The 26,979-nt window shown below is 36.8% G+C and overlaps 1 protein-coding gene across 2 annotated transcripts; it reads right to left on the bottom strand.

Moving 5' to 3' along the window:
• Positions 1 to 250: 250 nt before the first annotated feature.
• Positions 251 to 26,958, bottom strand: igsf5b (immunoglobulin superfamily, member 5b). Of its 2 annotated transcripts, none has more exons than XM_081370367.1 (9): positions 26,638 to 26,956; positions 25,436 to 25,541; positions 24,287 to 24,607; positions 9,528 to 9,821; positions 7,773 to 7,889; positions 6,194 to 6,218; positions 5,280 to 5,380; positions 3,255 to 3,319; positions 251 to 1,262 (listed from the first exon to the last, which is right to left on the bottom strand). In XM_081370367.1, the coding sequence occupies exons 1-9, from the start codon at positions 26,659 to 26,661 to the stop codon at positions 1,155 to 1,157; spliced, it is 1,161 nt and encodes a 386-aa protein (XP_081226493.1). In that variant the 5' UTR covers positions 26,662 to 26,956; the 3' UTR covers positions 251 to 1,154. The 2 variants fall into 2 exon arrangements, with proteins under 2 accessions (XP_081226493.1, XP_081226494.1); XM_081370368.1 differs by having other exon boundaries at positions 258 to 1,262; positions 25,436 to 25,501; positions 26,638 to 26,958.
• Between the last annotated feature and the right edge of the window lie 21 nt (positions 26,959 to 26,979).

The raw sequence follows: 26,979 nt of genomic DNA, 5'->3' as shown, positions 1-26,979 counted from the left end.
GTCAGAATTGCAAGTTTATTTATTGAGAAAAGATGTCAGAATTGCAAGATATAAACTCGCAATTGCGAGAAATAAAGTCAGAATTGCGAGATATATACTTGCGATTTTGAGATAAAATGTCGCAATTATCTTTTATTGTTATCGTTTTATTCTGTGGCGGAAACAAGCTTCCATAAATGACTTCATTTTTAAATAGGAAAAAAATGACACTTCATAATTAATTGCAAAAAGAACGATTACAAATACAATGAAGGTTTGTAGAAGAATACCACATTTATTATCTAACATGTCTCAAATACTGCATTGCAAAACCATTTTCTCAGAACAGAGAGAGGCAATCAAGACATCCTCTGTAGTAAACGGCAAAACAACAGGAGAGCGGCAGAGAGAAGAGAAACAGACTTCAGAAGTCTTTGAAAGACAAACAGTGGCCTCTGTAAATCACCCCAGCGAAACAGTCTGCTTGACCCTGACATCAATCCACCACTTGTGAATGGCAAATGAAAACCTCAGTAACACAAGCAGGTCTAGGAAAGATAACACTGGTCTGGAGACCCAAACAAAAACAAAAGGGTTATGTTATCGCCCTCTCATATCGCGACAGCTTTGTGTGACTTACTGAGGGTGTCCCTAATTTATTCAGCAGTTGCCATCCATGAGTGACGAGCAGCCAGAAAAACATGAAGAGAGACCGAAATTTGCACATTTCCCTTATTTGAACCCTCAACCGTCTGAGAAAAAACATTGTTGTTGTTTTGTTGGAATACTTGACAGTGTAATTTCGACATTTTGTTTCGAAAAATGCCAATACCAATACTGATGTACTTTATTGTGTAAAATATTGATCCGTATAAATAATTTATACAATATTCCAATTGAATAAGGTGGAACACCAGTAAAAAAAAGATAATGCAAAATAATTACTTTAATTTTTACAGTAAAAAAAAACAAAAACAAACATGCATTGTTGATATGGCTGTATGATTGAATGATTGCATGCAGTTGAAGTCAATGAATCTTTATCTTCAGCAATATGGCTTCTTCAGAGTAACAATGAGGTCAGATTGAATTTCTGGCTTCTCTCTGAACAGAAAGCTGGTCCAAAACAGCAGCATGTAAACAGCCTTTCTTTCGATCTGTGGTTGACCCTGAGGTCAAACAGTAGTGACGCGACGGACTGTCTTCTTTGCTCCATTGCAGTCCAAGTTAGAAACATCTTCCTCGTTCTGATTTTGAGAGCTGAAAATGACAATATCAGGAACCTGTTGAGGAACGATATTTGGAGAATGAACCTTTTTTTACTGACTAATGCAAAATAAATTTTAAATAAAACTAGAAATTTACTTTTAAATGCTTGTTTTACACTAGAATATCAGGTCATTCATAAGTTCCCATTCATAAGAAGTTTTTATGTTAACACTTCTATTGTGATGGTCCCTTTTGAACATTATGTTGACTATGAGTACTACTCATTAGAGTATCAGGAGACTCACTGTCTGCTTAATATCTGCAAACTCTTTACTGTGATGATCCTCCAACAGACATTCTGACTATAAGTAACTTTGCAACTACATGTCAACTTATTCTACTAACCCAAACCCTACCAGTCTACTAATACTCTACTAATACTCTAATGAGAGTTGGTAGATGTGTAGGTGCAAAATTACTTATAGTCAACAGAATGTGTTAAAGGGACCATCAAAATAAAAGTGAAATCTAATTCATTTATTGAAATGTATCATTCCGAGATTGTGGCCCCCCAATGTCTATTATTGTCGTGGCTTTGGTAGTTTCAGCCTGAGGTGAGAAAATATGATTTCTCGAAAGTTCAAAAGTAACCATTTAAAAAAAAAAAAAAAAAAGCTTAAAAATTGAAAAGTTGTTTCTTGAAAATGACCCAGCATCCAATTAACATTAATCAGACATATTTGCATTGTGAATTATTTAAAGTCCCCCTTTTGTCAATAATTTTATCTCTCATTTTTAATCACCAAAATGCGACATTGAGATGTTTTTCCTTGAAAAAAAATCTAAATATCTATCAAATAAATCTATAATATCTTAAAATATCTTGAATGTAACTACACCCTTGCCTCATTTAGTATACGCGGTTCTATGAATATGCAAATGAGCTCCGCCTCCACTCACTCACACCAGGGCTGCGTTCAGCCCCGACAAAACGTTGCACAACGTTTTTTAAAAAGAAACGGTGATGCGTTGAACACACTGTTCTGATGACGCAAGAGTTGCAACTATGGCAGCTGAGAAGGCCATTCTTTGTGTTCTTTGTGAAGAATTTTCGGAGCCTGATGAAGTCGGTATAAATATGTGTTTAATACTACAAAATATGCCCGATGTTACAGTTACTGCACTTGCCGCCCAGAACAAAAGAGAACATCCCAATCGAGTGAAGGGATTTGTGAAAACTGAAATGGAAGCACACATCTTACTTAATTCAGACTAAAACACTTCTATTTAGCCTCACATACTGACTTTATTTGTAGTTCATACTGTTTTAATACCCTGTATTTTCTTTCTCATTTTTAGGAAAAGCACTTAATTACCATTGTTTATTTCTATACCAAATGTCATACACTTGCAATGAAGCTAAAAATATAAACAACTACATCATGTTGATATCCTATATTTTTACAATAAAACTTACGACAAACATGTCGTCTAATATCCTCAGTTGTATACCGAGCTGCATCGAACACATTTGTAAATTACTTTCCTTGAACCTATTGTGAGTTCACTTTAATACCGCGTGCTTTATATACATGTTGCTGCTGATTGGACTGCAGTTCTGACACACCCACCAAACAAGAGAAAACGTATCTCAAACCCTGTTGCACACCGGTGTACGCCGTTTCCGTTTCTGTTTTTGAGACTGTCTTTGGTTCACTGCAGTTTAAAGGAGAAAATACTCAGCAATGGTGTCGACTTATGAATTTGCACATTGTTTGTCTTAAAGCACATTAAAAACAGGGGGACTTTAAACATAATAGGTTATATAGAGCTTATTGCTCCACAGTACGATAACAGAAAATAAAAGGTATTTTCACAAAAAAAAAAAAAAAAAAGGATTATATGAAGCATTTACACCGTATTTAAATGTTTGGCTGAATATTCCTTCACGCAATAATAGAGAGACCAGCGTTTTCCCAGGTGTGAGGCAGAAGACTTTACACCGAGGTGTCAGAAAACCCACTCGTTTTGAATAATGCAGAGGCTGTAATTCTCTCTCCTCTTACCCGTGAAGAGCTGATGATGTTTATCGGGCTGTCAGCTCTATTCCTGAGGTCACTGTGTCCTGAACCTGCGGGGTGAAGAGCAGTTGTGTGTGGGACTTCACACTGCCTAAAATCTTACAGACAGAACTTACACTGCTCAATGTGCTCTCACTGCTGGACAGAAATACATATTAAACGTGCTTGTTTTGTTATCCAGTAAAATAACTAAAGCAATATATGCTTACATTTTAAGATAGTAAGACTTGTTTGATGGTCTCTATAAGAAATCTTTGAACAAAAAGATATCTCTTTAAGAAAATGTAAAAATGAAGTGTATTTTTTTCCCTGGCAGATTGTTTTCCATTTGTTTTAAAGCCACACCGTGTAACTTTTCAACCTTCATAATATATTATAGTATTTACGACAGTGCAAGTATTCCACAGCGACTCTAGGGGTCGCTGTTTGACAAAAACACAATTTCTCCACAGTGTCCCTTTAAGTATAGAAACCTGACTAAATATATTATTTTTTATTATTTTATTTCAGTTAAAATTCATTTAATTTCAAGTAACAAACGTTTTTTATGGGTTTAGTTTTAGTTATATTTTAAAGGTTCCTAATTTTGTCTCCTACATTGGAGACAAAATTGATTGGTCAGATGGCCCAGTCTGTTGTGATTGGTCTACTCTGCTCTGATTGGTCAGGTGGCTCAGTCTGTTGTGATTGGTCTACTCTGCTCTGATTGGTCAGGTGGCCCAGTTTGTTGTGATTGGTCTACTCTGCTCTGATTGGTCAGGTGGCCCAGTTTGTTGTGATTGGTCTACTCTCCTCTGATTGGTCAGATGACTCAGTCTGTTGTGATTGGTCTACTCTGCTCTGATTGGTCAGGTGGCTCAGTCTGTTGTGATTGGTCTACTCTGCTCTGATTGGTCAGATGGCCCAGTCTGTTGTGATTGGTCTACTCTGCTCTGATTGGTCAGGTGGCCCAGTTTGTTGTGATTGGTCTACTCTCCTCTGATTGGTCAGATGACTCAGTCTGTTGTGATTGGTCTACTCTGCTCTGATTGGTCAGGTGGCTCAGTCTGTTGTGATTGGTCTACTCTGCTCTGATTGGTCAGATGGCCCAGTCTGTTGTGATTGGTCTACTCTGCTCTGATTGGTCAGGTGGCCCAGTTTGTTGTGATTGGTCTACTCTCCTCTGATTGGTCAGATGACTCAGTCTGTTGTGATTGGTCTACTCTGATTAGTCAGATGGCCCAGTCTGTTGTGATTGGTCTACTCTGCTCTGATTGGTCAGATGGCCCAGTCTGTTGTGATTGGTCTACTCTGCTCTGATTGGTCAGATGGCTCAGTCTGTTGTGATTGGTCTACTCTGCTCTGATTGGCCAAATTGCCCAGTTTGTTGTGATTGGTCTACTCTGCTCTGATTGGTCAGATGATCCAGTCTGTTGTGATTGGTCAGAATCCAGAGGGACATTATAATATCTTAATTTCAGCTCTGGATCTTCCTCAGAACTTGATACACAGTGATGCGAAGAGTAATGATGGCATCAGTTTTACCGTATCAATTCGAGCCCGATTACTCATCCTTTGGAAGTGCATGCAAAGTGAAAACCTGTGTCTTCTAATAACTCCATTTATCGCACACTTTGATCTTTGAAACTTTGAAGAAACTTTTACTCTCACAAACAGTTATGTAACACACTACATGAAAGGTAATATCCGAAAAAGCGTAAGGGGGCACTTTAACTATAACAAGCCTGAATCACTCGAACCATTTTACCCATTTCTACAAAACAGATATATTTACACAGCAAGCAAAATTGCACAAAATATTGGTAATGTTTTAACACTAAGTGCAAAAAGCCATTATTGAAACAAAGGCCTTTTCACTTTTTTGTTAGTGTATATTTGATATCCTAAAAATTGTGTTTCTTTTTAGTTTAATTCTGTGAAAATATATTAAATAAAGCAGGAATTACGCCCCATATAATTTTGTTTAATACATCAGTGTATTCTGTTGATTCTGTATTTTGGTGCTATTACTTGTTACGTCGTCAGCGTTGTATCCTGGGTTCACTTTTCCTCTGGTTTCATCAGCAACGGACCTCCTCTCACTGCTTAAATTGACAGTCCATGAGGAGGAGCTGGAAAGACATATGCAATACAATAAACAGTTTTTCTTACATACAATATAAGAGTCAGTGGCTATGTTCAGAATCAAACGCCAGTGTAGAGGTCTTCAGGGAACTAGAACCACTGACACTATTGAAACTAGAAGAACTGATGAGAAGTGAACTGAGCAAGACAATGACTTCACTGTTTTCTCCAGAGCTGCTTCATATGTGATGATCTTTAAATTGAACTGAATTAAATCAACACTGAACTGACCTCAGCTGAACAATGACTCTACTTCGCGGTTGTTCGTGTTTATCACAGGAAAGCTGCTTGTATCTGTATTGTATAAAGCGCTGCATAAATGAAGGTAATGACTTGATATGACAAGAAATATGTATGCAATAGTATGCAATACTGAGAAAAATCAGTTTCTCTCTTCATAGGAGTGTTTGGAATTGATGGAAAACGCTGTATTTCTCTTCAATATTTCCATGATTTGTTTCAAGGATGTTGTTTTAATAGCTTTAAAATGTGTAGTGCTACTGATAAGTCAATCACATGTTTTTTTTTTCACGTATGTGTGTGCAATGAATGTCAAAAACGAGCATCAAGATATCTCATATAGTGATATTATAGCCTTTGTATATTATGAAACATTACTGTGTTAGTGTTAACATTTTATAACTGGGAAAAGTAGATGATGTTCAATGTTCAGAAAGATTAAAACTTCTGTCACTTATTGATAATTTTCCTTCTTATGTGTGTTATGTGTACAGCATTGGTGCAGAAGAGAAAATACTCAAAATGGATGTCACAACTCTTACCGCTCTTACAAGTCTTACCTGAATTTATTTTCAGAGCTCAATTCTGTAAAAAAAAAAGAAAACTGGTCACACTTTAGATTAGTGTCCAATTCTCACTATTAACTATGACTTTTGCCTCAATAAACTCCTAATTAGTCTTATTAATAGTTAGTAAGGTAGTTGTTAAGTTTAGGTATTGGGTAGGATTAAGTGATGTAGAATATGGTCATGGAGAATAAGGCATTAATATGTGCTTTTTAAGTACTAATAAAAAGCCAAAATCCCAGTAATATGCATGCTAATACTGTAAGCAACTAGCTAATAGTGAGAGTTGGACCCTGAACTAAAGTGTTCGCAGGGATGTAACTTGATATTTCTGGTTCTAGCCTCAGGCAGTCCCGGTAGCAAGCCTGAATAGCATGACATCTTAATAGCTGCATGGTGCAACAAGAGGATGAGAGACTGTAACAAATTTGAGATCCACTGTCCACTGTATAGTACAATAACAAATATATAAAACAACAATGTATGGCAACAAGTAAAAATAAATGAGATTTTACAGGTCAAAATATGGTTTAGACTTGAACTCATCTGGAATATCATGCTATATAGTCTTAGGGGCTGTTTACATGACATCAAGTTTTTTATGTGTTTTTGCTGTTTATTTACACAACAACGGCGTTTTAGGTGGCCTGAAAACGCAAACTTTGAAAACGGGTTTCAAAGTGCGAGTTTTTGAAAACTGTACAGTTATTGCCTCCGTGTAAATTACAAAATCATGAATTTGTGAAAATGGTGACGTCATGTTCAGTCTACAGCAGCGCAGTGTTTCTTTACAAAGTAACATCGCCAACTACTGGCCTGGCAGCAGAATACAGCGTTTTTAATCATTTTCGCGGATCCTTGTGAACGGGATTGTTTTGACAACGTTGTCGTCTGTACGTGAAAAATGCGATGGAAAAACATTTCTGTTTTTAGTACATTGTTGTCATGTAAATGCCCCCTTAGAAATGTTATAACACCCTACGAAATATACTTATAATATTCTCAAAACATTGTTTTTATTATTGTATTAAATATTTTCATATTGAATGTTTTACTAGTGAAACATGTTTACCCATTGCCATTTAGAAATCTGTCAGTATTCTTAATGAATATGTAATACCTTATTTACAAAAATGTAACTATATAAAGTTTGAAAGGCATTTTAAAGTACAGAGAATATGTGCTGTAATATATTTTCAATAGACTATTTTTTTAACAGGTCTTAGTAGAATATCTCTCTAAATTAGCCACTGATAATGTGCGCTTTGACAAATAATGAGCAAAGAACTATAAAAACAAAGAACATTTCGAAAAATGACATTGTTAATAGGTTTTCCATCTTAAACGGTTTATCCATTTTAAATGATGTGTAAGCACTTTGTATGGCAGGTGAGTGGTGCAGTAAAACCTTTAAACTGCCCTTTACTGCTGACAGCTCAATCTACCACAATGTGTCCTTGCCTTTGCTCCGATTTATGGCAAGCACTGCTAACTTCTCTCTTCATTGGTTTAATAACTTGCAGGAGAGATTTAAAGGGAACTTTTAGGAGAAATGTAAAGTGGATTTGCTTACTTGTCCGTTTTTTTCTATAGCACAAGATGAGGATGAGCACTGCCAGCAGAATGATCGTACACACCGACACTATCACGGCGATCACAACTGTGTGGTCCTGTGTAGTTTGCGGTGCCACTGCAAAACACATTTGTACGTTTATGGCCACTTCATTTATATGCACAAACTGACCCAATGCATTTATTCAGAATTTTATAGCTATAAGGAGAAGACATTATATGCAGCCTACTCTCCCACTGTCACTTATATCATATAAACTGTCATATATATCATATAACGGTCAACGTGATTTTGTCAAGTAAGACATGTTCCTGGGTCAACATATTTTATTGATCCTGGTACAACAATCCAGTCCAAAAACATATATAGTCCTAACCTTATCCCTAGCCCTAAACCTAACCCTATCCATAAGTTATCCCTAAAATCAGAGGGAAATGATACTGATGTAGAAGCACCTAACCCTGGTTGTAAACCTAAACTTGACATAAACTATAAACTTGTCCCTCAAATCTGATTGGTAGACTGGGATGTTGATCCAGAAACATGTTCACCCTCATATAACACATGCAGTATTTCTACAATAAGATTCTATTAAATCAAGTGGGAAAAAAAAATCTAAACGAAAAAAATCTTTTTCAAAACATTTTATGATTTTCACATTGATATATCATCCATCTGTCCTACTTGATATTGTCTGTAACTACTATGTACTAACATTTGATACAATGCATTTATTGTGTACATACATACTTATATTTGGAAATACCTACTTATAGTTACAGCTGTAATTAATTTCTGCAGTTACTTCAATAATTACGCTGTTGACCCTTCCCTTACACCACAACCCACCCTCTTAAACCAAATGATCGTTATTTTAACAGTAAAAGACTGTAAAAATGCTACAGTGAAAAACTGTTAATTGGTTAACAGAAAGTTTCCTTACTATATACGGTAAATAACTGTGATAGATCTAATGGTACATTTAATGTAATTTTACCGTAATATGCTGTTAAATTTACAGTTTTTGGAAGTGAAAACGAAAAGTCATTGTATAAATTACAGAGAAAAAACGTAAATTTACATTCCCACAATTCCCTGCGTGACACTTCACATTTGATGTATTCTTGTTGAAATAACTATATTTCGTCATAGTTTTCTTAGTTGTTTTTCTAATCAGTTATGTACATTAGGGTTTTATGTTACATTTAATGTTGTTAAATTAATGTTTATTGTATTTTTATTGTTACCATGATGGTGTTTATGAATGACACTGTGCAGCTTCTATATATATTAGTATTAACTTTCTTGTGGAAGAACTGCTTGTGATGAGCTTTGATTGATCATGTGACTCATTACTGCTGTGATTGTTGGTTGTCAGTGTATTACAATGGTACAAAACAGAAATGAATACTTCAATGGGTCGGTAAATTAACATTATATCAGATAATGAAATACGGTTTATTACTGTAAATTCTAAGTTAAGTCTGTAAAACCTAAAATGTTGCTACCGTATTTTTTCCTGGAAATTTCTGGTAACCACAGCTGCCAGTTTTTTTCCGTTAATTTAACAGATTTTTTTTTTACAGTGTACCCATACCACCAAACATGTGCCGAACCTCACCTGTATCCCACCTCAATAGCAGCACGAGTGTTTTGCAATACAACATGCAAGATACAGTAAGACAAAGTGATGAAACTGTTAACGCGCATTAGTTTATTTGCAGGAGGAGCTCATTAACGTCCGATCACTCGTACCTACAGTCAGCCTGACGCTGCTGGTTTGCTGGGCTAAAGCTGCAGACACAGACGCCACACACTCCACTGCGCTGCTCGCCTCTGCTTTCATCTCGAGCACACTGGTGGAGTTGAAGAGGCCGCTGGGGTCCTGAAGACTGCTGGTGTTGTAGTCGCCTCTGTCCACAGCGATGGCGTTGACCACCCAGGACACTGAAGGCTTCGGATACCAGCCAAGCGCTTGGCAACGGAAGGTGACGAGCATTCCTTCTTGAACTGACAGGTCACCCTCCAAAATCCTGACATTTCCCTTTTCTAGATTTAAAACAAGACATTTTGAGTTATGTGTCCTCAGAAAGTTGAGATATCTCACATATTATTATCTCATCATAATTGTTAATAACATATGTTAATTTCATTGCATTAATTGACAAAAACATACGCACTCACATCAGCAAAAGTCTGTAAAAATAGGGTCCAATGTACTGTTTATATGAAGGTATTTTCTGTATAGATTCTGCATCGATTTTTTCCGTATAAGTTTTACACGTATTTTGAATTAAGCTGTGCTTTGTCTTTTAAGGTTAAAGGAAGATGGGTAAATGTATTTTAAAGTGTACATATTACATGTAGTCACTATAGTAATAACTATAAATTATGCATAATTACATGCAACTAACCCTAAACCAAACCCTAATCCTAACCCTCACCCTAATAAGTAAATGTCATGTAGTTACTTAATATTACTCAGTACTTCAATGTATAATTACAGTGTAACAAAGACACCTTAAAATAAAGTGGAACTGGAAGAAGTCCTGGCAGAAAATGACCAGTAACCTTTCCACTTTTCTACAGATTATTTTCTTACAGTGAAACTAAAACCTGTTTTATCATTTAACCCTGTAAAGCCTGACATATGAAAAAATAGTCAGAAAAAAACTTTTATGGCTCATGGGAGATCTTTAGAGCAGATCGTAGTAAGATGAGTAATTTTGGGGGACAACACATATAATGCAATACAAAATGATTGTACAAATACACATTTCTCAAAAGCCTGATGTATGATACTCACATTGAGTAAGTGTTCATCTTGAAATACTACTTACAATATAACAGTTATTCTTATGTTCACCTTCTAGAAATCATTAAAGATTTCACAGCAAAAAAGACATGTGAACCAAGACCTGAAGGTGGATGTTTTTACAATTAAAAGGCCGTTTATTAGCTAAAAAGTATAACTATCAATCGGACGACAGAAGGCATGTAGTAGATGTGTCTAACAGGTTTTTCAGCAAAGTTTTGATCATGTTGATAATTTAGAGGCCTTAGAAGTTTGCATGTTCAATGTGATATAGTCTAAAACAGTTAAAACCTAACAAATTACTTTTTGTGAAATGTTTTGCCTGTATGTGCTTTTTCTTTTAACTTAATGTCACTCTGTTTTCTATTTTATAAAATATTGCATAGACATTTATATATATTAAGTGTGGCTTAGGTGTTTAAACACCTTTTGAGGCCACTTTATATGTGTTTCTTTTCCACTTTCAACAATTTTTAAATGATTGATGGTTCATAATTGACTAGTTGATGTGACTGGTAAATGTGTGACAGCTAAATTGTCTCTTTTAAAAGAACAAATGATGGGCTTTTTATTCCCCCTGGAAAGAGAAACAAAAGGTAAAGCAGTGAATTGTTATAGACAGCTGGGTAATTAGTTGAAACTTTCGCTTTCTCTAAGTGAACTTCATCTGTAGGTTTTACTGAGTAAGGCTAATGATTGTCTTATACTGTACCTCATAAGTCATGTTGTGGACCTTAGAGTCTTTGTTATATATATACATATACATACCGGTCAAAAGTTTTAGATCGGTAAAATTTTTAATGTTTTTAAAAGAAGTCTCTTTTGCTCACCAAGGCTGCATTTATTTGATTAAAAATACAATCAACAGTCAAGACATCAACAATAACCAAAACAGTAATATTGTGAAATATTATTACAATTTAAAACTGCTGTTTTCTATGTGAATAGTTGTGTAATTTATTTCTGTGATCAAAGCTGAGTTTTCAGCATCATTACTCCAGTCTTCAGTGTCACATGATCCTTCAGAAATCATTCTAATATGAGGATTTGATGCTCAAGAAACATTTCTGATTATTATCAATGTTGAAAACAGTTATTTACATTTGTATTTCATGATGCTATGATGAATAGAAAGTTCAAAAGAACAGCATTTATCTGAAATCTAAAGCTTTTGTAACATTAAACACTACCCTTCAAAAGTTTGGGGTCAGTAAGAATTTTAATTTTATTTTTGGGGGAAAGAAATAAAATAAATCAATACTTTTATTCATCAAGGATGAGTTAAACTGATCAAAAGTTACAGTAAAGACATTTATAATGTTAGAAAATATACTATTTTAAATAAATACTGTTTTTTTTGTACTTTCTATTCATCAAAGAATTTTGAAAAAAAAAATTACACAACTGTTTTCAACATTGAAAATAATAATGAATGTTTTTGAGCATCAAATCCGCATATTAGAATGATTTCTGAAGGATCATGTGATACTGAAGACTGGAGTAATGATGCTGAAAATTCAGCTTTGATCACAGAAATAAATTACATTTTAAAATATATTAAAATAGAAAACAGTCATTTTAAATTGTCATAATATTTCACAATATTACTATTTTTTTTATTGTTTTTTATCAAATAAATGCAGCCTTGGTGAGCAGAAGAGACTTCTTTTAAAAACATAAAAAAAATCTTACCGATCTAAAACTTTTGACCAGTATGGCCCTTTAACTAACACACAATGTGATTATGATTAAAAAACAACAAGTGATTGCTGGTATAATTATATTTAAACACAAGATTTTTACATGTTTTAATGATACAAATGCAAACTCACTACTAGGATGTTTTGGCTGGTTGACAGAGCATTTCTAAGGTTCTTGTGGGTATTTGCCACATTGCTAGTGCGTTGCTAGGGTGTTCTGGGCAATTGCTAGGTGGTCCTATATCCAAAAGAGCTCACCATCAACCAGGCAACAAAGTCTGATCATAATATCATCAATAAGCTGTGTGATTTGAGGTATTAAAACTACACTTTAAAATCTTAAAAAGAATCAAATGTCTGTAATCGTTTAACAATTATGTAATATTTATTTTGTTTGCCATAAGACACGGCAGTTTTCTGAATGTAAGAATATAAAACGCACCATAAAATGATCATAAACACAATCAATTTTAATATTGCGCTGTACTCCAAATCTTCAGAATCCATGTGAGGAACAGAGCCATTCAGAACTGAAAAGCCAACATCAGTAACCGGTGGCCGGTAACATTTTTATGAATTCTAACAATACAATGTGTGAGAACATGAAACGTGAATGACTTTTGGAAAAGTTGCCAGCGCTGCATCATCACGAAAGTTTAAGCCTTGCCAACTTAAAATATTCAAGTTCAAGAAGACATGAAAGGGAACTAAATTCATTACTCGCACACTGTGAGGGAAGTTTAAACAGACTAAATTGAGTTCTCTTTCACATCTTCTTGCGCTTGAACGGACAAATTCACAAAAAAAAATTTAAAAATATGCCCGTGTCTGTGAGTATCCTAGTAAACATAGTCAGTTACGTATTAAATGAATGTAAACAGTTGAGAAAGAAAACACGTGTGTACAGAATGCATCAGTAAATTGGATCCGTACATTCGGTCTTAAAGTGACAGCAGCCTAATATACCTGCTGCTGTCTGCATTTATAATGTTAAAGGGGGGGTGAAATGCTCATTTTCACTCAATCTCCTGTTAATCTTGAGTACCTATAGAGTAGTATTGCATCCTTCATATCTCCAAAAAGTCTTTAGTTTTATTATATTTATAAAAGAAAGATAGGCTGTACCGAGTCTTTCCGGAAAAAAACAAGCGGCTGGGGGCGGGCCGTGTGGGCGGAGCTAAAGCTGTGCTAACGCGCCGAGCTAGTGACTACACACAGAGACAATAGAAGCAGTTTTACTCACCGAACATTTATCATTGTGACTGCTCGATCCTTAAGCATTAGACGATCTGCAAATCCGTCGATCTGGGCTTTGTTTATAAAACAAGCATCGTCGAAATGCAGGGAACAAACATTCTACACAACTCTGTTTATGCTCAGGAAAAACAAACTCCATCCACGGGTGCCTTAACGCCGGGTTCTTTGGGAATCTGTGCAGGGTTGTCTTGCCCTGGCAACCAAAAACACACTTCTTTGGTGACATTGACTTCCCTAAAGCCGAGCACAGCGCTTTGATGGCGAACTGCTTTCGCTCTCTTGCTCTGGTCTACGAGTGTGCGCGCTTCCCGCGGTTCTTCCGGCAGAAGTGCCCTTAGGACCCGTATAAGGAAATTCCGTTACATCTGACGTCACACAGACCCATACTCAAAAAAAACTTTCCGAAACTTGTGCCAAACCGGAAGGAGCATTTTTGGCACAGAAATACTCCTTCAAACGTACAATTTAATTTTTGAAACTTTGTCCATGTTTAGCATGGGAATCCAACTCTTTAACAGTGTAAAAAACTCAGTATGCATGAAATAGCATTTCACCCCCCCTTTAAAAAATACTCACTGCTCTTGACTGAATAACTTTTGAAACTTTAATAAGGGTTAATCTTTGTTCAATTATACAGTGAAGACTATGCAGTGTTATTTTACATTTGATTAGCCTACTTTATTCAATTTCTGTACCTGAAAATTGTGAATTTTCACTCTAATCTAAAATGTTGGTGTCATAACTGCCTTTTCCCTTTCAAAAGCTACTCTCAATGCTGCGCTTGATTTAAGCGCTATGGGAAAACGTCTTCCGATGACACGCGCATTCCGGGAGTGCGTTCTCGAGCCACCAGGCACTGTTTAGGAGCGCGTTGAGGGTAACTAATGATCTTCGCAACGGAAGTGAATCAATCAATCAAAGCTAACTTTAGCTGGACAATAACTTTATTCTAGAGCTGCTGTAAAGCCAAAACAATCAATGTTACTGTAATTTCCTATTATCACTGTGAAGCTGTTTTTAAACAATTCATTTTGTTAAAAGTGCTATATAAATGAAGGTGACTTGGCTTGAAATCATCTTCAGAGGTTATTTAAGCCAAATTCTTGGCGTGTTTGCCACACGTGTTCACAACTGGTCAAACGAAAATGTTTTTAAATCAAGCGCAGCATATCTCGTTCCCGCTTTTTCAGGGAACAGGGCTACAGCCAAGTAACCCAAGTCGTCTTTGCAAAAACAGTTTTATGGCCAGTAAAAAAAAAAAATATTTGTGGCCGGTAAATTTTCTTAAAGGTCCCATGACATGCTACTTTTTGTAGGCTTTAATATAAGCCTTAGTGGTCCCTAGTACTGTATCTGAAATCTCTTTTCAAAAATTCAGCCTCGGTGCAGAATTATAGCCACTATAAGCCAGTCCCAGAATGAGCTTCCTTCAGACAGGCCGTTTCGGTGTCTGTAGCTTTAAATACTAATGAGGAGGAGAAAGGCATCGCAAGGTGGAGGGTGGGTGTGGCCTTGACCATCTTGCGCAACGGTACCGAGGCGTGCATGTTTACGTTGGATATAGCAATGGCATGAGGACACGCAGTCGTTCAAGCATTTCAGTTTGACCCAGAATCTGATCCGGATGGAGAAGCAACAACTCAGCGGTTCCAGCAGGACGTTTCCGAATGGTTAGTTTAAAATATTATGTCTGGATACGGTACTTTATTCGGATGGTTTACAGTTATTATCATGTAGCTAACGCTAACCTACTGTTGCCTTTCATGAGAGATCTGTAACATCTGTAATTTATCTTATTACAATTACATCATCAAGCTCTGCGATCTTGAAATGCGGATATCGCGCGCGCCGTATAACCAACAGGAAAACGGTTATCCAAATAAGAAGTGTACAACACTCGCGTTTCAGTGTGTGTATTCACACACATAAACTGCATAGCTGCATAGCTAATGTGACAGCCACATTCTACGTGTAACAGTCTAGGCAAACATAAACAGTAAAGCAACACACTGTTATATATCATTAGTTGACTTACTTGTCCGAGGTGTGTAGCTGAGCCAAAGAGAGTGATCCAGACTTTAGTTTCAGACGTTCAGCAAGCCCAGCTCTGTATTAACCCTTCGGTGTTCATTTGTAACGTTACATCCAATTATTGAGCAATTGTTATGCTTCGCTCGCTCAAAAGCCATGATATCTCTCGTGGACAAACTAAAATCGCGCGCACGCGTTCCTACTTCCTTCCTAGCTCATTTTCTCATGGGCGGAAAATATTCTCTGGGCGGGCAAAGCAGAGACAGGGGAGGTAACATTCCTCCTTATAACGTCACAAGGAGGAGATTCAAGATCAGCGCGATTGAGCGTCCATTTTCTCAAAGGCAGAGAAAGACAGCAAAAGCTCGATTTACACCGATTGAAATTTCTAGAAACTTGGGGACCATATACAGGCTAGGGGAACTCATATTAATGTTAAAAAACCTCAGAAAGTGAAAATTTCATGTCATGGGACCTTTAAGTCACCGGCCATTGGCAGGTGTGGCAAAAAGTTCGTTTTAGGCCCAAACAGTGACACCAGGCTGATCATCCATAGCACAAAAAGTGTGTGAGTTATGTGTCAGTAAATTATACTGAAATGAAATCATTATCAAGTTACAGACTGAATATTTTAATAATGTATTTTTTATTTTTTTGGTGATAACAATAAGAGTTACATATCTTCCGCTGAGTCTGTGTCTGGTCTTGACTGTGTAATTTGAAAGCAGAGCCATTCATCCCGTGTCAACTGGGTGACTTTTTTTTTTTCCAGCAGGAGGGCCAGGCAGGGAAAATTACTGTCTATGAGACAGCGTTTAATCTGGAAGAAGTATGGCTGGCCATGCCTCTAATGAAAAGCTTTGTGAGCAATCCTGAGTCCGAAAGGCTGACACACGTTTGCCCTTCCTGATTTACGTCCTAAGCCTGATTCTCTTGCCAAGCTAATCTATTGAGGAAAGTCATAACGAAAGCGAATATGAATAAGAGATGGGCTACGTCCCAGTTCTCATACAATCCATCCTAAATAGTATTCAAGATTAGAATGAATGTGTCCCAGTATTATGTCCTAGGACTCATAGGACTTGTGTGGATGATAAAAACGGCAAAAAATATCCCATACTTACATTGAAGGAGAACCCAAACTAGGGACGAGAATATCATAGAGACGTGTGGGTGGGCTCTTTTGATTTGGACAACCTGCCAACTCCCTGAGCACCCTAGCAACATGCTAAAAACCCCACAGAACACCTTAGCAACACTCTGGCAACCACCCGCAATGCCTGCAACATATGCAAAAATGGATTATATTTTCTTAAATATAAAAAAAAAACATGCCTGTGGAGTAATTTCTTTAAATTGAATATATGCTGCTTCTTGCACTTATCGCAACACTTTCAAAGTGAATTGATTGGCGCTAAAAGCACATTCAGTTTTATCTGAAACAGATGAGCATGAATCTGAAAACACTGCACCCAGACAGCAACATAGTGTCGGCCCAGATCCGGTTAACATCTGGTACATGTGGATTCAACAGGTCCCGGGTCTGGGCCGACACTATGTTGGCTGTCTGGGTATTAGGTTGTTGTATCATGCCGGTAAAAGGTTAATGCTTTATCGTGTTATGAATAACGTACACCTGAACATTAGTGTTAATGTTTCTTTTATCATGACTCATACTTATAAGATTACTGTGTCAGAAAAGCCATACAAATGGAGCTGGTTATGTGATGCAAACACCAAAATTAATTAACACACTATGGTAAAATTGTTTTGAGGTCATTACAGGTTACAACTGTAAAATAAAGTTTTTTTTTACTAAGAAATTTACAGTGAAATGAATGCATGCTGGGTAATTTTCTTACGAATTACTGTTAATCAACAGCAAAATGATGCTGGCATCACAGTAATTTACTGCTCTTGTTTTACTGTGAATTCACATGATAAAATTGTCTTCAACAATGTTCCCACTTTAAGAAATGATATTGTTTAGTAGTGTAATTGTTTTGAAGTCACCGTGATGGTGATCAGTGTTACATTAGCTTGGGATCTTGCACCTTGTATATTCATATTAAAATTTCTGATCTAGCCAAGTCAGAAGTGTGACAAATGAAAACATTTGTTAAAACAATGACAAGCTATAATATAGAATAAGCTAATTGGCTGATTTTAAGGTACACTCTCAGAAAAAAAGGTACAAAAGTCTCTCAGAGGTACATATTGGTACCAAACGTGTACATATTAGTACCTAAATGGTACATATTAGAACCCTTTTGAAGGGTACTGTCCCAGTGACAGCTTTTGTACCTTTTTTTCTGAGAGTGTAGTCAAAGTATACTATTATTAGCATTATTTCACGATAAATATCTTATTTCAAATTCATAATTTTTTGTAGGAATATTTATCAATTTCTATTTGCAGCAGCTGCTGAGATTTAGCTTTGAAGGGTGTGACATTATCTTGCAACCCATTTTTTTCCCCTTCCATCTCCTAATGATGCACAGACATCAATATTCAGCATACAAAACACAACAATGGTGACACTCAATAAATAATAATATTAAAAAGACAAAGTCTGAACATTACAAAATAAACAAACAACACAAACTGCTAAATGTGAACCAAAAATAAGTTCAGCAGCACAGATGAAACCAACAAGAATCAAGAAACTCATAATCTATTCAGTATGATGCTGTAGATTTTACAAGAAATTTCCAAGAGTGCCGGTAGATACAAAAGAAGTCCTACTAAGGAATTATTATAGGCGCGTTTCCATTACAGATTTGCGCAAAACTTTTGCGATTTTTTCTAAATGTCGACAAAAAACTATTGCGAACTGACGGCGTTTCCATTGACCGATGTTATGCAACTAAAACTTAAGTAAAAAATCATTCCAAAAACCATGGCAACGGACGTTGGTAGGTTTATGTTCTACAGTATCCCAGCCAGTGCACTAGCCATTATTATGAATCGATGGAGATGTATGTGTGTTTTCCAAGCATTAATGGTAAGGAATTATACTTGTGAGCGGCACATATGAGGTGTTTCTGGGTGTTTCTCCCTCATATCTGCTTCGAGGTCTTGACTGTGGCATTTATTTGACGTTTAGAATCCATTATTCCTGTAATTCTTCTGTCTTTTATGAATTTAATAAAGAACTGTGTCTCGTATTCTGTCCAAACACACTGCGTCATCTACGTCAGGTGACCTGTAAATGTTTCCATTGCAGTTTTGCGAAATATTTCTTTTTTCGAATTGCCTGAAAAAGCACCTCATGCTTTTTTGTTTCGCGATAAAAGGGAGTTTTTGCGAAATTGACGTGTTTCCATTGGGCGTATTTTCAATTCGCAATTTCAATTTGCGCAATTTGAAGGGTAATGGAAACACGGCTTGTGAAAGTAATGCAATTATTAACATGGAATATACTGTAATTTCACACTAAAAATTTTAACAGTGAATGAAAACTTAACTATTTTACAAGGTGGCGATTTCAGAAAGCATTCATAAGTAAAATTCCCATAATGTTTGCAAAATTATAAAATTGAAGGTCAGCAAAACGTTCTTTGAACAAAGCAGGGAAGGTATACTTCTAAAGTTACCACATAAAAACATAGTATACTATGTTCACAAATGGTACTTTTTGGCCTTTTTTCACTTGGCGTCCACATCAGTAAAAGTCAATACAGTAATTGAAGGCAAAAACAATGACGATTGTGAATCTCTGCACACATGCCCAATCACACGTGGGCCGGTCTGTTTGTCTTGATGAGAAACCGCTATTGCGTTTAGTCCAGCACATGCAAATGAATGGGAGCCTTTGTAATGAAAGGAGTGAAGAGGATTTGTGGTTCCCTGAAGATTTGTGGGCGCCCTTCAACTGTACGTCTGACCCAGTGTATCACAAATCACCGCGAGAGATGCTGACTGCTAACTGAAAATGAATGCCAAGACGCCCAATTAATTCCAAAGCACTGTTAGTCACAGACTTGCCCCACGTCCACATGGAACGGCTCTATTAAACACACACGACTGTTAATAGGCACATATACCAAGTCAAATTTGTGATCTTAGTGATGAATGGGATTACTCCATAATATAGACAGAGTCTCAGGTCATTTCTTTAGCTTTTAGCTGAGCTGTGGTTTAGTTGCAGTCACAGAATAGATTAATTATTGAGGAATAAATCCGGTTAGGTCTTAAAAAGTGATTGATCTGGTAATGTATCTGTAGATTGATGTGTTTTATATATGGACTACTGAGGAACATAGGACTTTTAGCTGTCTAAAAGAGATCTGATAGGCCAGTTTATTACAGACAGGCTCATGAAAATAAATCCTGGAGTTCCACAGAATCTTAACTTTTCCTACTGAATGAAAGCACATATGAAATCTGTAATATTCCTGCTGGGGTCTTGTAGAGGTTTTGTAAAGGTGATTTCCGGTGTACCGGTACTTGAAATGCTAGCTAAACTGCAAAAAGTTTTGATCTTACACACTTTCAGAGCGGGACAACAAATACACCTGCACCTTCTGAATAAGAACTGACACCAGAAAAAAAATGAGGGAAGAGACAAGTAATGTCCCAATAAGGCTGCATCCATTTATGATTTTAAAGTCCTCCTGTAGTCAATAATTGTATCCCTTAAAACTCATCTTTGATCACCAAAATGACATATTTAAACTTTATTAAACATATTAAACTTGATTGTAGAAAATTCTTAAAATAGCTTGAATGTAACTCTACACCCTTGCCTCATTTAGTATACGCAGTTCTATGAATATGCAAATGAACCCCGCCTCCACTCACTCACTCCAGCTCAGAGATCCACTCATTGACGATCACACTTTGATCTGATTGGTTAGTAGTTTGTGACGTCAGAAACACCAGCGATTTCAAACCTTGTTTTTGAGACTGTCTTTGGTTCACTGCAGTTTTAAGGAGAAAATACTCAGCAATGGTGATGACTTATGAATTTGCACATGGTTTGGAAGTTTATATAATGAAGGGCCAAACAGGAAATAATTATATGAAGTCTATGTAGTTATAATTCTGAATATATCAATGTAAATCCTGAATATATAGATATAAGTCAGAATTTATACTTAAAAAATCCTGAATATATGAATACATATATTGTCTACTTATGTCTACTGAATTTTAGCACAGGATTGAGGGTATTGTACATAACTATACTCATTCCCACAAGTTCCATGCTTATAATGTGCTTTATCCTCTAGAAAACAAAACAAGATGCACATAACAACCACCAAATTATTGACGAGACATGACAAAGAAAGGCTGAGAAAGACGAGGGACTAATTATTAACTAGACACAGGTGTGACACAGGAGGGCAAATAAAAAACCATGATAACCAATGAACAGGGACAAAGGAATCTGAACAGGAACAGTGCAAATCAAACAAGAACACAACTCAAGCAAAACTCAAATCCAGAACAGACGTGACACACAAAGTCATCAATAAAATGAGAAACTAGCTGAAATGAAATAGGTTTAGTTATTTTGTTTTAGTTAACGTTTGTTTTATTTAGAGAATTTTTAAATGGTATTAGTTTTAGTTAACTATAATTGTCCTATAACATTTTTCTAGTGTATTCATAATATAATATAATATAATATAATATAATATAATATAATATAATATAATATAATATAATATAATATAATAATGATTAATTTTTATTAAAGACCTTATAAGAACTGAGAATATTAGTCAGTTTCTGCAGCAGTAAGAAGCAATATGACTTTCATTTTTGGTTCCCATTAGAATGACAAGTCAGGGTGAGAAATGTGTGGACCAGATGGGCTCTGATGGCTCCTGAATCTAAGATTAGAGTCGAGCAGTGCTTTCTGTCTCTGTTTACCGCCTGGTTGAGTGGCTTTGCAGTAGGTATTTTTAATGGTCCCCAATCGATTCCCATCCCAAGAGCCTTTGCTCTGGCATCGACAATGTCATATGCTCCGTCAAAACTGCCAGAGCAGCAGTCTTCACTTCAGCCAGCAGCGAATGAATCCCCTGCATGAAAAACACCTTAGTCGATGCTCACTCCCAAATCAGCCATCTCGTATAAAAAATGACAGCTTCTCTGCATTCAGAAGGATTTGGCCTTTATATCAGCACATAGCCAATGTGTGAACAAGAATATCTTCAATTCATAATCATCATGGAGCAAAAGAGTTGCCAGAGATTTGTACATATTTTTGGCGATAGGTTTTTTCATCTTGTTGATACACAAGTAATTTTCAGGGAATGATGTCATTATCCACATGACTACCCACATAGCAACATTGTGTCTTCCCATATCCGGCCCACATCTGGCACATGTGGAAAGATGATCTGGCCCACATGCAGCGTGGAATGACGGCCCATTGGTGGCTCACTCCTGTTTGCCAGATCTGGGCCACAAGCAGACCATAGCAATGCCACATGTCAGCCAAGAGCAAAGAAATAAACCAGAACTGGACCTTAGCTGAGCCACAAAATTTGTGCATATTAAACATGGAGTCATCTCAGCCTTAATAAGCCTGTTAACAAGCAGAATCAGTGAAGGAAAGAAGAGAACAGAAAAAGAGACGAGCAGAAACACAAGAACTACAACAGATTTCAGACACAGCCTTAGATGAAATCAACTGAAGACATTGAATCTCTCAAGATCTCAGCAGAGGAGGATTAAACAACTCCACAAACAGTATTACCAGCTTCACTTATTACTAACCAGACTGACTTTATTTCTGTCAGACTTCTACAAAAGTTTTTGTTGAGAATTAACAGAGGTTTAACTCTAATGTGTTTCATTTGAAGACACCATAACAGTGATTAGTGTTTCCATTAGTTGGGCTCTTAACTCTTATTATATATTTTGTCTTTTTGGCTGCTGTGACAGTGTGTTTGTTAAACACAATTGACCGTTCGCAAAGACCCGCCCCCTTTAGTTACAGTTGCCATGTCCAACAAGCCACGCCGCTCTCACGCATTGAAAAATACATTGCGGAGCAGAGAGGACACTGACAACGTGCTGACAGACAGGACAGACCAGGATACTTTTGATATGAAACAAAGTCTCACCTTTCAAATTTGGTCATTTGATGGTGGCACATTCTTCTATGGTTTACACCCAGCGTCTATGGCAGTTACAGTATAACACTGGTACTTTGGGCCTCAGGTGGGAAAGTATAATTTGTTCAATGTTCTGTTTTAGAAAAATAACCTTGTAGATGGATGGATGAATGTTTGTATAGATAGATGGTTGGATGGATGGATGGATGGATGGATGGATGGATGGATGGATGGATGGATGGATGGATGGATGGATGGATGGATGGATGGATGGTTGGCTGGTTGGTGGGTTGGATGGATGGATGGATGGATGGATGGATGTTTGTTTGTATGGATGGATGGCTGGCTGGATGGATGGATTAACGGTTGGATGCATGGATAGATGTATGGATGGATGGATGTATAGATGGATGCATGGATGAATGGTTGGCTGGTTGGTTGGTTGGTTGGTTGGATGGATGGATGTTTGTATGTATGGATGGATGTATGGATGTATGGATGGATGGATGGATGGATGGATGGATGGATGGTTGGATGGATGGTTGGATGGATGGATGGATGAATGGATGAATGGATGTTTGGATGGATGAATGGAAAAAAGATGAATGAATGAATGAATGAACGAATGAATGAATGAATGAATGAATGGATGATGAATGGATGGATGGAGGGACGCATGGATGGATGGATGGATGGATGGATTGATGATGGATGGACGGACGGACGGATGATGGATGGATGGACGGATGGATGGATGGATGGATGGATGGATGAATGGAAAAAAGATGAATGAATGAATGAATGGATGATGGATGGATGCATGGATGGATGGATGGATGGATGGATGGATGATGGATGGACGGACGGACGGACGGACGGACGGATGGATGATGGATGGATGGATGCATGGATGGATGGATGGATGGATGGATGGATGATGGATGGACGGACGGACGGATGGATGATGGATGGATGGACGGACGGATGGATGGATGGATGGATGGATGGATGGATGGATGGCTGGATGACACATGACACACATTCTTGGTGTTCAGATGTATAACTTTATTCTAAAAAATGTTCTGTTCAATGTTCTGTTTTAGAAAAATAACCTTATAGATGGATGGATGGATGGATGGATGTTTGTTTGGATGGATGGATGGCTGGATGGATGGATTAACGGTTGGATGCATGGATATATGTATGGATGGATGGATGAATAGATGGATGGATGGATGGATGATGGATGGATGAATGAATGAATGAATGAATGAATGAATGAATGAATGAATGAATGAATGAATGAATGGATGAATGGATGGATGATGGATGAATGGATGATGGATGGATGGATGATGGATGGATGGATGGATGGATGGATGGATGGATGGATGGATGGATGGATGGATGGATGGATGAATGAATGAATGGATGAATGGATCAATCGTTGGATGGATGGACGGACGGATGGATGGATGGACGGATGGATGGATGGATGGATCAATCGTTGAATGGATGGACGGATGGATGGATGGACGGACGGACGGACGGATGGATGGATGGACGGACGGATGGACAGATGGACAGACAGAAAGACTGATTTGCTTATTTTTAAGTGCTCAACAAAAGATGACATACCTTGTACAAACAGGTCCGCTGTTGATCTGCTGATTCTGGTGGGCAGAAGTTCACATGCGAGCTCCTGTACAGTGGGGCTGAAAGAGGCGTTCATCAGCACTAACTCCCACACTGAGACAGACGACAGCGAGTGATTCACTGTCCACACACTGTCATCTCTGCCCAGGACACCATGAACCTCAGAGATGCTGAGGATCGTCCTTCCACCCAACAGCCACGTCATGACATCCCAGGATTCATCAGTGCTGCAGTTAAAGCGGACCTCACTGCCTCGCAACACAGTGACAGTCTTCGGTTCCAGATGGAGAAAAGAGGCTACAGCTGTGAAGAGGAGAGACACAGTTTAATGCATCACATGACACACATGTGTAACTTTATTCTAAAAAAATGTTCTGTTCAATGTTCTGTTTTAGAAAAATAACCTTGTAGATGGATGGATGGATGGATGGATGGATGGATGGATGGATGGATGGTTGGATGGATGGATGAATGTTTGTTTGGATGGATGGATGAATGTTTGTTTGTTTGGATGGATGGATGAATGTTTGTTTGGATGAATGTTTGTTTGGAAGGATAGTTGGATGTTTGTTTGGATGGATGGATGGATGGATGGATGGTTGGATGTTTGTTTGGATGGATGGATGGATGGATGGATGGATGGATGGATGGATGGATGGATGGATGGATGGATGGATGAATGGATGGATGGATAGTTGGATGGTTGTTTGGATGGTTGGATGGATGAATGGATGCTAAAATAATTTTTTTCATTTAATAATTGAATAATATTTATTTAAAATAAAATTTGATAAATATTTTTAATTATCTATCTATCTATCTATCCATCCATCCATCCATCCATCCATCCATCCATCCATCCATCCATCCATCCATCCATCCATCCATCCATCCATCCATCCATCCATCCATCCATCCATCCATCCATCCATCCATCCATCCATCCATCTATCTATCCCCAGTTCCTGCAATAAAATCCCTGTAATGTGGTCCAATCCTTCAGATAACGTAAGTCTCTAATATTCTGTATTAATGTACATGCCACTTTAATCCTAAAGCTAATTTTCTTGGAAGCAAAGTCGTGTAGTCGGATAAACACACAAACCTGTACTCAGCAGATGACACACTCACCTTGGATTACACACAGCTGGAGGATGTGGCCATGCATATTGCCAGAGAAACAGTCAGGCCATTGTTCTGCACAGCAAGGACACAGTGGAGAAAATATTTGCAATTCCTACAAAATATAAAATTGTAGTGACTTTTTACCTTATTTACAACATGAGCACTAACAATACTAACTCTGTTAATTAACACTAACTAATTAAGTAAGCACTAACATTAACACTGTTAATGTTGTAGTAACACTTAAATAAAATACCATTCATTTAAGTGTTGTTAAATGCAGTCAACATTTGTGTGTTTCTCAGACTATTTAAATACATAAAATTAATTTAATTGAATTATATATTCTTATGGAAATATACATTTATATATTTAAGAATTTTTCTGTACATGTTTAATATATATTTTAAAATATTTTATATTACGTCTAAAAAAGTGCTAAGGTGATATATGGAACTTGTGTGTATATTATTATTATTATGATTCACACATGCTGAATGTGAAATAGTAAAAAAACTAGTAAAAAAACTAGTAAAATAGTAAATATATATATATATATATATATATACACAACATGAATATATATATATATATATATATATATATATATATATATATATATATATATATATATATATATATATATATATATATATTCATGTTGTAGGACCTCAAGCAAAAGGTGATTCAACTGAGAAATGATGGCCAGTTATAGGGCCTAAATATACACTTTCCCTTCAAAATCCATAAATGTATATATTGACATTAATTTAAAAAAAGCAAGTATAATAAAAAAATATTTCAACTTTTACATTTTACAGTAACAAGACATGTTGGTAAAATGTGTGTAATTGTGATGAAAATAATAACATAATACAAATAAAATTAAGTCTGATTTCTTACAACTGGTTTTGTAAGATTCACCCGAATACAATTTATATGCTCGTTGCTGTAAAAAAAAAAGAGAGAGAGAGAATAAAAACAAACTAAATGTGAGATGTTGAACCTTTTCCCACATTATAGCGCATGAGTCTGCTAACACCGTAACTCTAAATCATGACAACACATGAACAAGAGATTGTTCGACCTTAAAAATATTGAAATGGGTCTCCGTTTACACCTGTGGCCCACATTTGTCCAACTTATAAAATACTTATCAAAGGATTTATTGAATTACTGAATAACAAATCCTGCGGCAGTATTCTTACCTTACGTCTCACAGGATGTGTCATACAGTATTCCAGAGAGCTTGTTTCATACAGAGATCACGTTTCCCACAGTCAATACAGTAGCAGATTGTGTGGGACTGTGGGATGTGGCCAAAACTAGCAAGTTAAATATTACTGAAAGCAAAACAGCCTTTTTAGCCTTGAACTGACCACTGCATATCTTCACCAGTGACTCACAGGCTGTTGTGAATATTTTAGTGACGGCCTAAAATAACGTCTGCAATTTGCTGCTATTGTGAAGTCAAATGGGAGCATGAGAAACCCTCCTTGTCTTCCATTCACTGTCTCTAGGGAATCTCTTTTATGTCACATCCTGTTTAT

This window comes from Scardinius erythrophthalmus (assembly GCF_964197995.2).
Source record: "Scardinius erythrophthalmus genome assembly, chromosome: 7".
Taxonomy (NCBI): domain Eukaryota; kingdom Metazoa; phylum Chordata; class Actinopteri; order Cypriniformes; family Leuciscidae; genus Scardinius; species Scardinius erythrophthalmus.
This window is presented reverse-complemented; position numbering and strand designations above follow the sequence as displayed.

Excerpts from the sequence above, each read along its gene's own strand:
- igsf5b (XM_081370367.1), bottom strand. The coding sequence starts at position 26,661 with ATGACACATCCTGTGAGACGTAAG. Across the intron at positions 9,822-24,286 it reads AGCGGACCTGTTTGTACAAG|AAAAGGGAAATGTCAGGATT; the intron begins GTATGTCATCTT and ends TTTTAAATCTAG. Across the intron at positions 1,263-3,254 it reads ACATCATCAGCTCTTCACGG|GTTCCTGATATTGTCATTTT; the intron begins GTAAGAGGAGAG and ends GTTCCTCAACAG.